The following is a 14,565-nucleotide window of genomic DNA, read 5'->3' as shown; positions in this document are numbered from 1 at the left end:
ACCCCCCGCTCCTAGGGTGATGCTCTCATCACAGGTACGCCCCCCCCCAGCCTCTCTGGTAGCCCCTCCGTCTCACACCTTCGTGGGACCAAGGGCCTTGTAACTCTAGGCAGATGCTGGTCCTGCAGCCAGAGCTCACCCCATCCTGCGAGGGGGTGGAGGGCTCCCTGCCCAAAAAGCTGTCTGGCCAGCGCATGGGTACCAAATGCAGTAAGGGGCGGGGGGTGGAAGTTATAGGCCTGGAAAGTCCCCACAAAAGGATTAGACTCTTTAAGACAGGCCAAAACTGGACCAGATCTTTATTGACATGATGAGGGGAGTCGCTGAAAGTTCTGCTCCTGAGCCAAGGGTACAAGCCTTAGACGCAAACCACAGGAAAGATTAATGGCTTCAAGTCTTGGAGGGGAAATTAAAGATGTCAGAGGGGCCACAAGAGAAAGCTGTGATAAGGGCTGCCAATTGTCAGCATTTACGTCACCCCCGCCAGAGAGGCTATTTTATTACATTTTGGGCTCCAGGGTCACAATTTCTCACGAGGTGGTTATTTTTGCCGTTTTGCTGACCTACACCCCCGGTAGGTACGTGCCCAGGGGCAGGGGCGAAGGCGGCCGAGGGTGCGGGCAGTGACCGGGCTGCGGTGGCTGTAACAGCCTGTGACTGTCCCTTCCCCTCCGCGGAACCTGCCGCCGTGCCCAAACAACGCTTCGGTAGAATGAAGCATTATTAATGTAATTGAAAGAGATTACACAGAAAATTAATTGCTTCCCCCCACCCCGGGCTTGACAGGGCTCGCACTCGCTGTACCCTCCTGGAGCCGGCAGCCCCCCCCGGGTCCTGCGGGACCCTGCGGCAGGAGGCACCGGGGGAACGGGCTCGCCAGCCCGGGGGGCTGCAAGGGCAGCTCGCGCCGCCCCACGGCCCTTCCCCACCCGGGGCCCCGGGCGGCGGCGGGGCCGGAGCGCGGGGGTGCTGCCCCGGGGTGCGGTGGGGGGCTGCCCCGGGGTGGGGGCTGCCCTGGGGTGGGCTATCGGTGCAAAGCGGGTCAATTCCGCCCCCCGGCGCCCGAAGCGGCGGCGGGGCTGCGGCCCCAGGCGGGGCAGCGCACACGGGTGCCCTGGCCCGGCACAGCGGGGCAGGCGGCAGCGGCGCCGGCCGGGGAGCGGCGCAGCCGGGGCCGAGCGCTGGCGGATTACGGGGGCGCTGGAGTTGGGAAAGACCTGTAAAATCGTCAGGTCCGGCCGTCAGCCCAGCGCTGCCGCGGCCACCGCTAACCCGTGTCCCCCAGTACCGCACCGACGGGGGTTTTAACACCCCCAGGGCCGGTGACTGCACCCCCTCCCTGGGCAGCCTGGTCCACGCTCGGCCACCCCTTTCCGTGGGGACATTTTCCCCAATACCCAACCTAAACCTGCCCTGGCGCACAGGTAAAGCTGGAGCAGCAGAGGGCAAATTAAGTTGCGGCACTAAACCCGTCTGGGTGCGAAACTGTCACTTGCCACCGAAATTTTCTTTGGGGGTGTGTGTGTGGGGGGGGTTAATAGGGACGGGCGGAGGTGGGTTAACACGGCTTCTGCAAACAAAGGCTGCGCTTTACCTATACATGGTAAGCAGAAGCAGGGGAGCACCCCCGTCCCCCCCGCCGCCGCGGGCTGGGCTGCGAGCCCCCAGCTGCCGGGGCAGCCGGGATTCCCCCCGCCCGCTCGCTGCGGGGCACGGGGGGCGACAGGCAAAGACCCCCCTGGGCAAAGGCGGGTGAAGGCCCCCCCACTCCATAAACATTAAAATAAATAACAGGCAGAAGAGAAAGGAAAGAGCCCCCCGCCACGGCTGCACCCCCAACCCCGCCGCGCCGAGCCCTACCCGGGAGATGGTGAGGGGCTGCTCGAAGTCCCGGCCCCCCACCAGGCGGAAGCCCCAGGGCCCGGGGCCCGGCAGCACGATGCGGTGCGTCCCCATGTGCGCGCCTGCACCTCACCGGCCGCCCGGCAGCCCCGCCGGCAGCCCCGCCCCCGCCCCGCCCAGCTTTAAGGTGACTCCCCCGGGGAGGGCTGCGGTGTCGGGTGGCTGCTGCAGGGGGATGGGGGTGGTGATGGGGGGTGATGGGGGGTGATGGTGGTTCAGATCTCAGCGTGTCTCACGCCCTGGCTCACCCCTTGGACCCTGAGCAGAGAGCAGGGCTGCTGCAGGGCCAGCCGTTGCAGGGGGGGCCACCCCGGGGTGGCATCTCCTGGGCAAACAGGGCTCGGCTCGCTCCTACCTGGCACGATGTTAACTCTGAAACCTAATGAGGGCAATGGAAATGGGCAGCGCTGGGCACAGGGGCCCAGCTGGGAGCTGATGAGGGAGGGCAGAGCCTGCCTTCCTGCTAATTTAGCCAGGTGCATCACTGCCTGGAGCAGGGTTTTATCCTTAGCCCCTCAGGGGTAGTACCACCAAGGGAAGAAGGAATTCTTCTACATGTCACTGCGATTTGGGAAAAATAATTGTTCCAGTTGCATGTTAAGCCCTCACCAATCAGAGGATGGGAGGCGGGAGAGGTTGGTTGCAGCAGAGGTGCTGGCATTTACCCCTGGAGCTGAGTTGCTGCTTGTTTAGTGAACGAATGCAGGAGCCACAGCGCAAGGCTGCTGCTGCAGCCGGATTCAGCCACAGCCGGGGCAGGGGGCCAATGGCAGGCGGGGGTGAGCTGGGTGGCCCAGGTGCTGGCCCTACAAGAAAGGGCCAGGAATGACCCAGTGGCAAGGTGCACCCTTGCCTTGCAATCCCCTTTCTTTCCTTCCTCCCTTTCCCTGCATTAACTTGTTATTCCCTCCCGGGGTCCACGCACCTCTGTCAGAGAGCAAGAGCTCTCCCACCACACTGCTGTGTGTCTGGCAGTGCAAGAAGTGATGCCAAGCTGGAGGGCTGTGACACACGGCTGCGTCCTCGTCCCTTCTCCCCTCACATGGCTTCTGCAGTCACAAGAACACCTCTAGCTTGTTCCTTACGTTATACAGGATATCCACACATCTGTCTATGGATAGCCATACATACCGTGGATATAAGTAGTATATCCGACATGGTGTATTAGGACAGAGTGACATCAGTAAATACCAAGGTTCAGGGGCTGCAGGGGAGTCTCTCCCCGCTCCCTGGCCAGGGCACTGTAAGAAAGGGCAGCTGAGCAGTGGTCAGGCTGCCCTTCTGCTTCTATACGAGGTCACCCATGAAACAGCAATCTGGCTCACACCTGCATGCTTTCTAAGGGCCTGCAAGACAGCTTGAGGCTTTCGTTGTCCTCTTTGTTTGGGTTTCAGATCGGCTTGTTTATAGTGTGACTTCCTAAAATCATCGAATGCAGCCACACTGTACACGCCTGCCTCGCAGGCCAGTCCCACCGCCACCAAACGCGGGTCCGTGGTGGCCTGGCTGTGGCTTGGCCCGAGGCGGAGGGTCCCGAGGCAGGTACTGCTCTTTGCAGGAGCGCAGCGCCGGGGGCGGGGGGGAGCACAGAGTGCAGCACCAGAGGTGCAGGGGTGCTGTTGTGGTCCTCGCACATCACCCAGCCTGTCCCAGGCAGCCAGCCCCAGCTGCCTCACTCTGCCCCTGCGGGGAATGCTCCCCCGCGAGAGGCACCCCCAGACCCCGGCTGGCTCCCCTGCTGCGGGCTGGGGGACACGACGCATCCACTGCAGCAGGGCACGGACCCCTGGATTAGTGCCGCAGCCGCACCTGCCCGGCCAGGCTGCAGCCACCGCAGAGGTCAGCGTCTCGTGGCTTTCGACGTGAGCAAGGGTTGAAAATGCCCGTGTAAACCCAACAGCAGCTACCATCCCATCCCACAGAGCCTGTGGGTCTCTCGTCCTGCTTAACCTGTGTGGTCTTCTCATCTGGAGGGAATCACAAAGACCCTTTGCAAAACGGTCGACCCGCTGTGCTCCTGAGCTCTCTGCTCTGTGCACATACCGCGGCGGCTGCACCCCAACCCCGCGTTACACCACGATCTGGCAGTGACCCGGCTCCTTCCCTGCTGTCACGGGAAAGTCACGGCCGATGGCTCAGGAGGGAGGGCCCGTGGGCTCGGGCCACAAGCCCACAGCAGGTGCCTACCACTTGGTGTGGATGCAGCCGAAGACTGCCACAGACAGGCACTGGCACAAAGGGGCATCGCTACAGGAAGGGCAGGAATAGACTTTTATTTAAGAATTTGTATAAGGAACACAACAGTAGTTCAATAATTCCATTTATTAATTGTCAAATAGTAATCCACTGCAATAAACAAAAAAATCAACACAAAAATAAGTTGCGGTTTGAATGTGTGTGTGTGTGTGTGTGTCTACCTCTGTGTGTGTGTGTAACTTAAAATGGCAAGAGCAAGAACAAAAAATAAACCTTTAAATGAGTATGTTATATACAGTCAGTATCGTGTTACTTTGCTGGATAGATTAATTTGGTGTTATCCAACAGGCCTAAATATTGCTGCAAATAACTGGAGGGCAAACCCAAAGCAGGGAAAACAAACCCATAAATAAGATGCAGGGTTAAAGGTATCTCCTGCAGAAAAGAAACAGTGCTTTGTGTCCTATCTTTAACCCTTTTATAATGGATATTTTGTGCTAAAACTCTTTATGTGAACATACATGGAATTCCATCATTTAAATAAAAGTGGAAAAAAATCCCAACCTTTCGCAACTGCCTTCTTTTTTTCCTCCCTTCACTCAATGTGTTTAAATTATTCTTCTATACAAGGTAAGTACATTGTCTGTACAAAGTTAAATATACATATTTACAGTCAAACTTCTGAGACGCTGAGTCTTCTCTTCCGCTGACCTAGGTGGAAGACAAGCCTACATGATTTCAAACCCAGGAGCATGGCTAGTTTATCAAAACATTGCAAGTCGTGCTAACAGTTAGTTGTAGTTACTCTTAATAAATCTGTATAAAAGCATCAGCATAAAAATAGGCATTTTATATTATGAAATACGGCTTATGACAAAATAGCAATCTAACCCTTTGCTATTTGTATGGTAACTGTAGGAAGCAGAGACTGATAGAACCGGTTTTGTTTATGCTTTTTCTTAATAACAAAATGTCTATCAAAAGAGTATTCATAGTGGATTTACAGGCAAGCGTACAGCCAAGCCGTGTTTTTTTTTCTCAAGGAAATACGAATCCCTGTAACTGGTAATCAGCAGCTGGGAACAGCTTTCCAAATCGATTAGACTTTTTTTGTATGACTAAGAGGCAGCCAAAATGCACGTATTTATTCAAGACCTACCATCGACACTGTAACCAAAAAGAAAAAAAAAATAAAAAATAAAAGGCACCCTCAGTGGCACGTTGCTCAGATTTTCGGAGCCTCTAAGATTTAATGCCAGGAAAGAAGCAAAGTCTTCATCCCAAAGAGTATGAATGCTTTGAGAAGCGAGTGATCCTTTAGGGCCAGCAACAGGGCAGGAGGAGCAGAGAAAGCAAACAGCCGTAGGACTCACAGCCAGGATTTGCTGTCACGGATGTTCTGTTTATTGGTTCTATTCTTTGTGCAGATAAATGTCAAAGCCAGGCTGATTTCTCTTTAAAAAAACAGGACTCCGTTTGTTTTGATGCACACAATACACTCACACACACACACCCTGCACAAAAGAACCCCCCCTGCAGAGACAGGTAATACGCTGGTCAAGGGTTTGGGGTTTTTGCGCATTCACCGCGACGTTATGACTGACCTCCCTGGATTAAACCACCAGCCCCAAACCCTTCTCCACCTAGAGCTCTGCAGTCTGACCGTATCAGCTGCCTTCCGCCTCTGCCGGGCCTCAAGGTGCGTGCCAGGGAGGAAGGTTCTGGGTGGAAGTGGAAGGCAGAGCGAAGCGAGTCTCTGGCGAGGCAGAACCCAGGCGGAAAGCCTGGCCCCCCGACCCGTGCCACGGAAGGGAGCAGCCACCGACTGCCCCCAGGAACTACCCTATCGCCACACACAAACAAAACCTATACCGTGTGCTTCCCTGAAGCCTTCTCAGAGGTAAGTACTCCATACAAACTCAGATTATCACCAGAACTCTTGCTGGGGAGGGGAGAGGAATACACAAAGGCAGCGCTGTAAACTAGGAACCGTCTCTTCTTCAGCAAACAAATCACACACTGCGTCCGTGGCAGCAGGGCTACACGGTCAACTTCGTACTGTACCACATAACCACATCCTCCTAACACATCTCGTCTCCTGTCGATTACATTCAGAAATTGTCTGTTTCTTCACTGTTTAAAAACACCATCCGGAAAACAAGCCCACCCCTGTCACGGTGGGATTGCTGCTATTTTACAGGTACAGAAGCTTCACGTAGTTGCCTGGGAAGGTGCCAAATTGCCTTGTTCTCCTGGACGTACCTGTCGCAAAATAAAACACAAGAAAGCCAGAGTAAGATGGAGCCACGCAGGGAGGGCTTAGGGGTTTGAAAAGGTAGAGGTAGTAGCCTCTTGTGCCTGCAGGCACTGCTTCTGAAAGTACACAGGAGTCCTGGTCAAAGAGCCTTTTGGTGCAGACAAGATCCCAGCTCACTCCACCACTAATCAACTCTGGTCTTCCCTTTTAACAATTAATAAGGTGCTGGTGAAAGCTCCTGGGCCTGTAGGCGAGCAGCCAAACACCTATCAGTGTAAATGAGCTAATCTCCCTCAAGAAGAGATAACAAGCCTAAATCTGCAGTGTTGAGATGGAGAACACTGTCCAGACTTGCATCCTTTGAAGGTAAAGCGCTAGATTTTGCTAAACATACAGCTACAGATGAAGCTGGATTTTCAGGGGTGGCAAGTCCTATCCACACGCTGTCCCCTTCATCCCCCTACTTGCCGCTTTCCATAAGTCGCCTTGGCTACCTCAGCTTTGGAAAAGCTACAGAAATCCAGTTTGCCTTGGTTGCCCCTGTTGTTGTGTCATCAGGGTGAACAAGAAGGATCAGGAGGAAGAGGGGAATGGGGAGATTAAGAAAAAAGGAAAAGCTAGAGACCTAGCAAGGAAAACAAAACTCCACCACCCTGCACCCTAATTTTAATGCTCTTGGTGGGAACAGATGAGAAACTGTGAAAAACATGGAGTTGATTTTTTTCATGTTTTGATGCCACAAATGGAAGTAACTTACAGAATTTCTGCAAAATGGCTCATCTGCATATCAAAAAGTTCTGCTGACAGACAAGCGTCACACTCACCCACAAACCAGCCATCGTCACATTTCTCCATGACATCAACAATGTCACCGTCCCTCAGTTCCAGCTCATCATCGTTCTGAGGAGTGTAGCTGTAGAGGGCTTGGTAGCTAACTCTAAAACCAGAAAGATACTGCACATTAGCCACTGGATTTCCCTGACAGCCCTTCAGAAGGAGACATCTCCCATCCCCTTTCTAATTCCTATTATGTTTTGCTCAGCGCAGTCTGGACCTGTGCTTTGCATGCGAGAGGTGGAGGCCAACTGCATTAAATTGGCTGTGGTCACAAGGCCACGGCAGTAAAAGGTGTCACACCTGCACTGCGTGGGATATGCGGAGAGCTTCTGTGTCCTTTTCGCCACTTGGCATTGATGGGTTAACGGTTGGACTTGATGATTTTAAAGATCTTTTCCAACCTAAAGGATTCTGTGTGGTTGTCTCCATAGACTGTAACCACCAGAGTCTTCCTAACGCATAGCACCTACAGAGCATACAAGTGCAGGCACCCCATGGAGTGCAAGCCAAAACCTGGATACGTTCCTTCCTGGGCTAAATGAGGCACGCGTTCCCTTGCCCAGGCACATCAGGCGTTCCCTTGCCCAGGCACATCAGCAGGGCACCGGTGACCAAACGGCAGAGCAAAGGATTTGGAAAAAGATAACTGCCTACCCTACTGCACTGAGGTTGCTGGATAAACCACGGCTGAGGAGGTACAGTGCAAGCAAAGTCTAAGGTTGAATCCTGCCCTGAGATACCACCTGCATCAGAGGCACTCTGTATTTATCAGAAAGGAACCTAATGGAGTGGGAACAATCTCTGGGCAAATCTGGGGAGGCTAGGATCCCCTGCCTGCAGGGAGTGAAAACAGAGCTGGTGTGAGACTCTCCCTGCCACGTAAAGGGGCAGGCGAAAGCAAAGGCTCCTTTCAGGAGCCAACTGCCAAGGACCTTCAGTCCCCAGCACGCAGTGCAGGCTACTGTTCTCAAAACCAGCAGTGAAGGGCCTCACTAAGCTTAAATGGCAGCTCCAGGTTTAAAGCCACCGAAGAATCTCAGCTTTGAGAACCTCAGCCTTGGCCTCTGCGATGGCTCAGCCAGCAGTGCCCCTGTGCGCTGGCCCACGGTGCACGGCTGCCACGCTGGTGGCACTGCTCACTGCACCCTGAGGAGCTGACATCGGGGTGAGCACACCGACCCGCTCTGTCACACGAGCCAGGCGTAGCCAGTGGGTATTGATTTGTCTCCAGCTTCAAGACACAAAGACACTGAGAGAGTCTCCATGCCCAGCACGAATCAAGTACCCAAAGGAGACCTAGCCCCAGATGGTGAGGTCATTGTCTCAGGTGCAGACACAAAGGTCCCAGTTTTAAACAACTCGTTACCATGACATGCGGCTATTTTTGTTCTCTAAAGGAAAGCCAACACTCTCCCATAATTCTAATTTAACTGCTGAAACACTGAAGCTTTCACACCTCCCCATCTGCACCACCGGTCAGAGGCAAGGCCCCTGGAAGAGATGGGAGCCAAAAAGACTTACATGTCTCGTGGTGTTTGACTTCTGTCAGGGCTGGTTCCTTGCTGCTGTGCTTGAGGTTGCTGAGAAATGATGAGAGATGGTTTATGGTCATTAGGGGTCACCTTGTGGCGAGAGTCAAGAGGCTGAGAAATAGTACTGCAGTAATGAACAGATTTTTCTGCAATGTTTATGATCTCATTGCAAACAGCTTCCTGCGTGGTAGGCAGCATTGACATCCAAGAACACCCAAAGGACAGTCAACAGGGGGGAGGGAGGGGAAAATATAGACAAGAAGAGATGGGACATTCCAGATGCAGCACATAAGTCCGGTGCGGGAAAAAAAAAAAAAATTAAAAAAAAAAAAAAAAAGAGTTGTAGATCCAGGTAAATATCCAGGTAGTGGAGTGCAGAAGGGATCCAGGTGTAAGCATGGAAAAACAGGCAAGATACAGAAGAATTTGGCATTTAGTTTGAAGATTTGTAACAAATACATATACATATATTTTTAAAAGCAGCAGCGTAAGAGGTTGCAATTAGTTATGCAGTGGCACCATTACAAATGCTATGAAGTCAGTTCAAGAATGCAAGGCAGGCCGCTCCATTCATGCATTTTGCTTCATTTAACTTATACCCAGGGACCGGCAGAACAATTAGCCCAACTTCTCATTGGCTACGACAGTTTTTCTAATTGCTTAATCCCCTTTTCTCTGTTGCAAACAAGACAATGTATGCAAATAGATAAACATGTACCTATTTTGCAGCTAAAAATAGTGCTGGCATTTTATCTCTATTGAGGAGTTACTGTCTGGGTGAAGAGAGTCTAGGACTACACATCTGATTTAAACAGTGGCCTTACCACATAGCTCTTTTCAGACTCTGTGAGATCTGGTCCAGCTCTCAATGAATGGTGGGAAGGCTGTGTGATCACCAAGCAAATGATAAGGAAGACATTTTAGCAGATGTTACAGTGGTCAGAATTTAAAAAATGTAAATGGAGTGCAGACAACAAGAGAAAATGAACAACTCGTCCCCTCCCCACCCCAACACCACACTTCTTGGACAACAAGGTCTTTCATTTACACGAGAGACATTCAGGCTACGGTAACGCGACGGCTGCGGCACACAGAATGCTGCCCAGAGAAAGGCGACAGTGAAACAGAAGCTCAGAGCAGGGAACCGGAGTGCAAGGTTGCGGACACTGCTACAACCAGAAATGGGACATAGTGTCATACTGCATTCCTGTGGGGGGAAAAAACAAGAACAGAAGCACACACTTGAGAGCATCAGACTTGAACGGCCAAAAGCATGTCGAGAGGAATCTGCTGCTGTTTTTAGAAAGGTCCGCAATGACTTTGACACACGACAGAACTCGCTCGCTTCTTACAGAAGCCCAGCTCAGGTTCTCCGAAGGCACAACGCCACGTAGCCCCATCAAACTCACTTTAGCCTGTACTGAGCAAGGATCCGAGCTGCTCCTTCATTCCCACAATGAGGCAGAGCTTTGGGTCAGGCTGGAAAGCCCAGCTCCAGACACCCCCACTCCCTGGGAAGCTCCTGGTCTCTGCCCTGCCTCCCTGCCCTGTCACGGCTTTCCGCTGGGACATGTGTGTCCCCAGCACAGTAGGAAAAATCCAGGTCTTTGGGGTTGGAGGTTTTATGGGGAAGGTCACTGTGAAAGTCACACAGGTATCCAGAACCTGGTTCTGCATCATTCTGGCATATTCAAACACCTACCAAAAGCGAGGTGTTTTGTCTGTTATTTGGCATTTATTCAAACTTATTTTTATTTAATAATAAATATTACTTATATTTGTCTGAGCAAACAGGACGGCTGAACGCGTGCAGGGTTGTTTGTACCACCTGCAGGGCCACCTGCAAAGTGGATCGGGTAAGGCACAGGGCTTGCCATCCTCTGGGATCATTCCGCACAATTTTCAACCCAAATCCCAAAGGCCTCCATTTTTTTGCTTTCCCTCCTTCTCTTTATTCACTTCAACAGTGCCCTTCAGTAGAGGGTTTGCTTTCTCACAGCATCCTGAGACAGAGCAGGAGCAGAGGACAAAGGGGTTTGTGACACCTTCAGCCCAAGCATGCTCCAAGAGCTTGGAGAAGCGCAGGGTGATGAGCTCATCCCCAATTCCCATTCTCAAAGCTCCTCTGAACCACATCTTGGAGCTCTGGAGCTGTGCCCATCATTGTATTAAAGCAAACTGTCTTATTTCTTGAGGACTGTGACCCACTCCAGGCCAACCCAACCCCACCGCAACTCCTTTGTAGGCAGCTGTACTGTCTGGGGCTGGAGTCTGGGGTCACTGCCCTTAAGAAACAAGGCTCTGTTACCATGTATATTTCTATAGAGAGAAAATAAAGTGTAAGTTGGATGGGCTAATTGCAGTGGAATTCACATTCAAAGCATTTACTGTGAAGCCTGAAACCATCACAGGATTTCTGGAAGTCATTCCTGCCTGTCTATCACCAGCCCTGAAAGGAAAATGGAATAATTAGAAATTTGAAATTAATATTGTGTAGACCAGCTGGATATAGCACATCAAATCTGATGAGATTGGAGCTAACTCAGGTGGTCAGTTAGGTGGGAAAACCAATTTCCAGGCTGAAGCGAGAGGCAGCTGTAAGAGTGATATTTTTTTTTTAAATTCAAGAAAGTACTTCTCTGCTCCATGCTAATAAACTGACTGCTGGAATTGCTCCATGAACAACTGTGTGGTCCATTTCTCATTGATGACTTGTCACCTCCTTGACCGGCTTTTCCTCTGAAAAGCATTAATCACTATGAATTAAGCTAGTTATTTGAAAGCTTAAAAAATTGACACTACCTCTGAATGCTCTATGGCAGCCTGCCAGCACCCCCTTTCCTGGTGGGGGGACTTCCACGAGGTAGCCGGGCAGGGGCCAAGCAGCCCCCTGCCCTCCTAGCAGCCCCCAGTTCCCAACAAGACATGAAACTCAGTGGATCCCCTCTGGACTCTGCTCCAGAGATCCAGGCAGCTCCTACCAAAGCAGTGGGGTGTCTGCACCAACCCCCAGGGCTACAGCAGAGCCGCACAGTGCAGTGACAAAGCACCCCAAAGCCAGCAGCAATGCAGCATTACCTGAACAGGACGAACACTGACCAGATCAGATCCTATAATTCTAGGCTGTAAATGTACCACCCCACTGCTTCAAACAAGTGACCTCGATGGCATGGCCCAAATGGCTTTTTTTTTAATAAAAAAACCCACCAACCAGCCAATATTATGCTTGCAGGGAGAGAAGAGAATAAAGGATGACAAAAAAAGAAGGTGTTATAGGTACAAATGCTCTTTAAACATGAGTGCAGAAAGTCCGTGTCCTACCTACAGTGGTGGCTCCATGTGCCCAAGGCGGCTGAGGAATCAGCAGGTGTGGGGCACAGCTCCAAAGCATAAACCAGAGGTTCCCTCAAAACACTGAGCCAGCTCTACTGCTGCTGGAGGTCAACTGAGGGCCCTACAAGTGACCAAGTATTCCCAATCCATCAGGACAACTCTGACCCTCTCAGTCACACCATGTGCTTTGTTAAGACTAAGTGAATAGGCTTAAGCAGGTGCTGAAGTGTCTATGTCTCCATGTTTACAGACTGTATAAATTCTATTGCTGGCATATATATGGATATATACACACACTCACATATATGAATATGTGGTACACTCAGCCTGAAGCACAGCTGGCCACTTTTTACACCTCATATAGTGTTTGAGGATGGACCTAAAGAGCACCACAGGTTTGTAAGAACACCAGAAAAAGGTTATACATTAAGAGCTCAGAAAAACCTTGAGGCAGGTTTTAACTGTTGGGAAGAAAGATGTTGGGGCTACTCAGCAGTGCCCTCCCTGCTCCTAGTGAGGTCAAGCATCATCTGCGTGTCTATCCACTGCAGCTCTTGTTTAGATGTTGTCTTCCACCCCTTTTTGGTGGGAGTCAGAGGACCACACAGGCAAAGAGAAAGCGAAGCAGAACAAACAGACAGACAAAACAAGACAGACAAATCGGTACACCCCTCGGAGAAGGGCACACATCCCACGTGTGAATGGAGAATCATGAGCAGGGAGGACACCCCAGCCCAGCCAGGAGGGAAAAGGGAAACGGTGGCACACAGCAAGCCCTGGCCCTGGTGAAAGCGAGGGGAAAGCTGGCCAAGGAGCTCTCACAAAGGACGTGGAAAAGGCTGCGGTGTGCAGCAGCCTGGCCTCATGGCTGTTAAAGTCTGCGGACAGACTCCCTGGCCCCCGGGTCAGAAGGTGCAGGCTGTGTCTGCAGCAGAAAATGCATCTGCCCGGGGCGCAGGTACCACCGCCTGCTGCTGCCCGGGCAGCTCCAGCCCGGGCGATAAATGCGCTGGGCACAAACGCTGCCCAGCTGAACCTGTGCAGCGGCAGCCCGCAGGAGGGACAGAGGCTGACCTGGGCAGAGGTGCTAAGCAAGGAGCATGGTACGTGGGCACTGCTGGCCTGTGCTGGGGAGCGCGGGGTCCGAGCATCCTCCTCGCACACCCTCTTCTCTGCTCCACACCACCACAAAGGGGTGAAATCACTCCCCGCTCCGCCCGAGGGGTTTTGTACAAGCGCCAAGGAGCAGCCAGCCCCCCACCAACACCTCTCACGCTGCCGGGCAACACAGGGACCTTCAGATGACACAGGGACCCTTGCCCAGCCGCTCCTGCCCTCCCCCCTCACAGCCGCAGTCCAGCCCCAGGCCGAAGCTGCTGCACCGCGGGCACCCTCGCCAGCACCGCCACCGGCTGTCACGCTGCGCCAACAGGACCCCAGAGTAAAACGGGAAGTAAACTAGAAAATTTCTGAGGGTCCCCTGAAATAAATTAATTTGGTAGATTACGCTACTGCTTAAGATCATGTTTTACCAGAATATTGGAATTATCTGTAAGGTGTACTTAAAATATCTTTCACATGCTGTGGGGTCATTTTTAAAAAAAAAAAGTTTGGAGTGCGAAACTAAACAAAAAGGAATAACTTCAGAATAGCTAAAAGAGCCACTGCACTCTATATTATTGCCTAATGGAACAGGCAGGAACACGGTCCTTATACCAGCCCTGCACCAAAGAGGTCTTAAACCTGCCAAAAACCCTGGGTCAGAATTTCATAACTAGGGAGGGTCTCTAATGTGAGAAAGAAAATCCCAAATGGTAAAATACCTCCAACAGGGGATGGCCAGTAAAGGAAACAAACCCTAAATGTAATGTCCCATTTCCACATCTACTAAGTGCTCTTCTCATTTGATTAAAATCAATGGAAAGAGGACAGATTTCTGAAAAGGCCTCCAGGGCATTACCTGAAGCCATCAGCCTCTGCATGGGTCATGCAGCTAACGAAGTCATTTGCACATACAAATACCGCTCCTGCTCCCTGAACAACTGTAGAGGCAGAGCTGGAAAGGAGGCCAAGACTACTGACAATGTCACCGAGTTTTAACTTGACACTGACAATGCTCTGATTGTCAAGGCATGTAAAATATAAATTTTGGCTTGACTTCGATGCCAAAGAAAGGCTGCAGGGTCCTGTTACAACCAGGTGCAACACCCAAAATAGAACTGTGTTGTAGGCAGCACTCAGGAAAACCACCTTCCCCCAGATGCGGCTCCTGCACTGCTGGATTGCATACACCCAGTGCGAGCACAGCCGGACCAGGCAGCTCAGAGGTCAGGAGAAAGGGCAACACAGAAAACTGTGATGGATTTTTACCATGGAGGGTATGTATCCTGCTGGACTCAGCTATTGAGACTGAAAGGGAAGCAGGAGGTGACTGTTCAGTAAAAAGCTGTGCAATCTCACGATCGGAGGGAAACGGGGTAAGTAAAGGTAACAGGTAAAATTCAGGGT

At 51.8% G+C, this 14,565-nt stretch overlaps 2 protein-coding genes across 6 annotated transcripts in view; both read right to left on the bottom strand.

Annotated features, from left to right (window-relative positions):
- The window catches only part of PDLIM1 (PDZ and LIM domain 1), a 42,423-nt gene extending 40,405 nt beyond the window's left edge, over window positions 1-2,018 (bottom strand). Inside the window, exon 1 of the mRNA XM_080401261.1 lies at window positions 1,861-2,018. Coding sequence (XP_080257387.1) covers window positions 1,861-1,956 — 96 coding nt within the window. The 5' untranslated portion in view covers window positions 1,957-2,018. The remainder of the gene's footprint in view (window positions 1-1,860) is intronic.
- Window positions 2,019-4,159: 2,141 nt separating this feature from the next.
- The window catches only part of SORBS1 (sorbin and SH3 domain containing 1), an 87,252-nt gene continuing 76,846 nt past the window's right edge, over window positions 4,160-14,565 (bottom strand). For all 5 annotated transcript variants that reach the window (XM_080401161.1, XM_080401163.1, XM_080401162.1 and 2 more), the window contains 4 exons: window positions 9,549-9,608; window positions 8,714-8,904; window positions 7,180-7,292; window positions 4,160-6,360 (listed from right to left, as the gene is read on the bottom strand). In XM_080401161.1, coding sequence (XP_080257287.1) covers window positions 6,293-6,360; window positions 7,180-7,292; window positions 8,714-8,904; window positions 9,549-9,608 — 432 coding nt within the window. In that variant the 3' untranslated portion in view covers window positions 4,160-6,292. The remainder of the gene's footprint in view (window positions 6,361-7,179; window positions 7,293-8,713; window positions 8,905-9,548; window positions 9,609-14,565) is intronic.

This window comes from Falco punctatus (genome assembly GCF_963210335.1).
Source record: "Falco punctatus genome assembly, chromosome: 9".
Taxonomy (NCBI): Eukaryota; Metazoa; Chordata; class Aves; order Falconiformes; family Falconidae; genus Falco; species Falco punctatus.
This window is presented reverse-complemented; position numbering and strand designations above follow the sequence as displayed.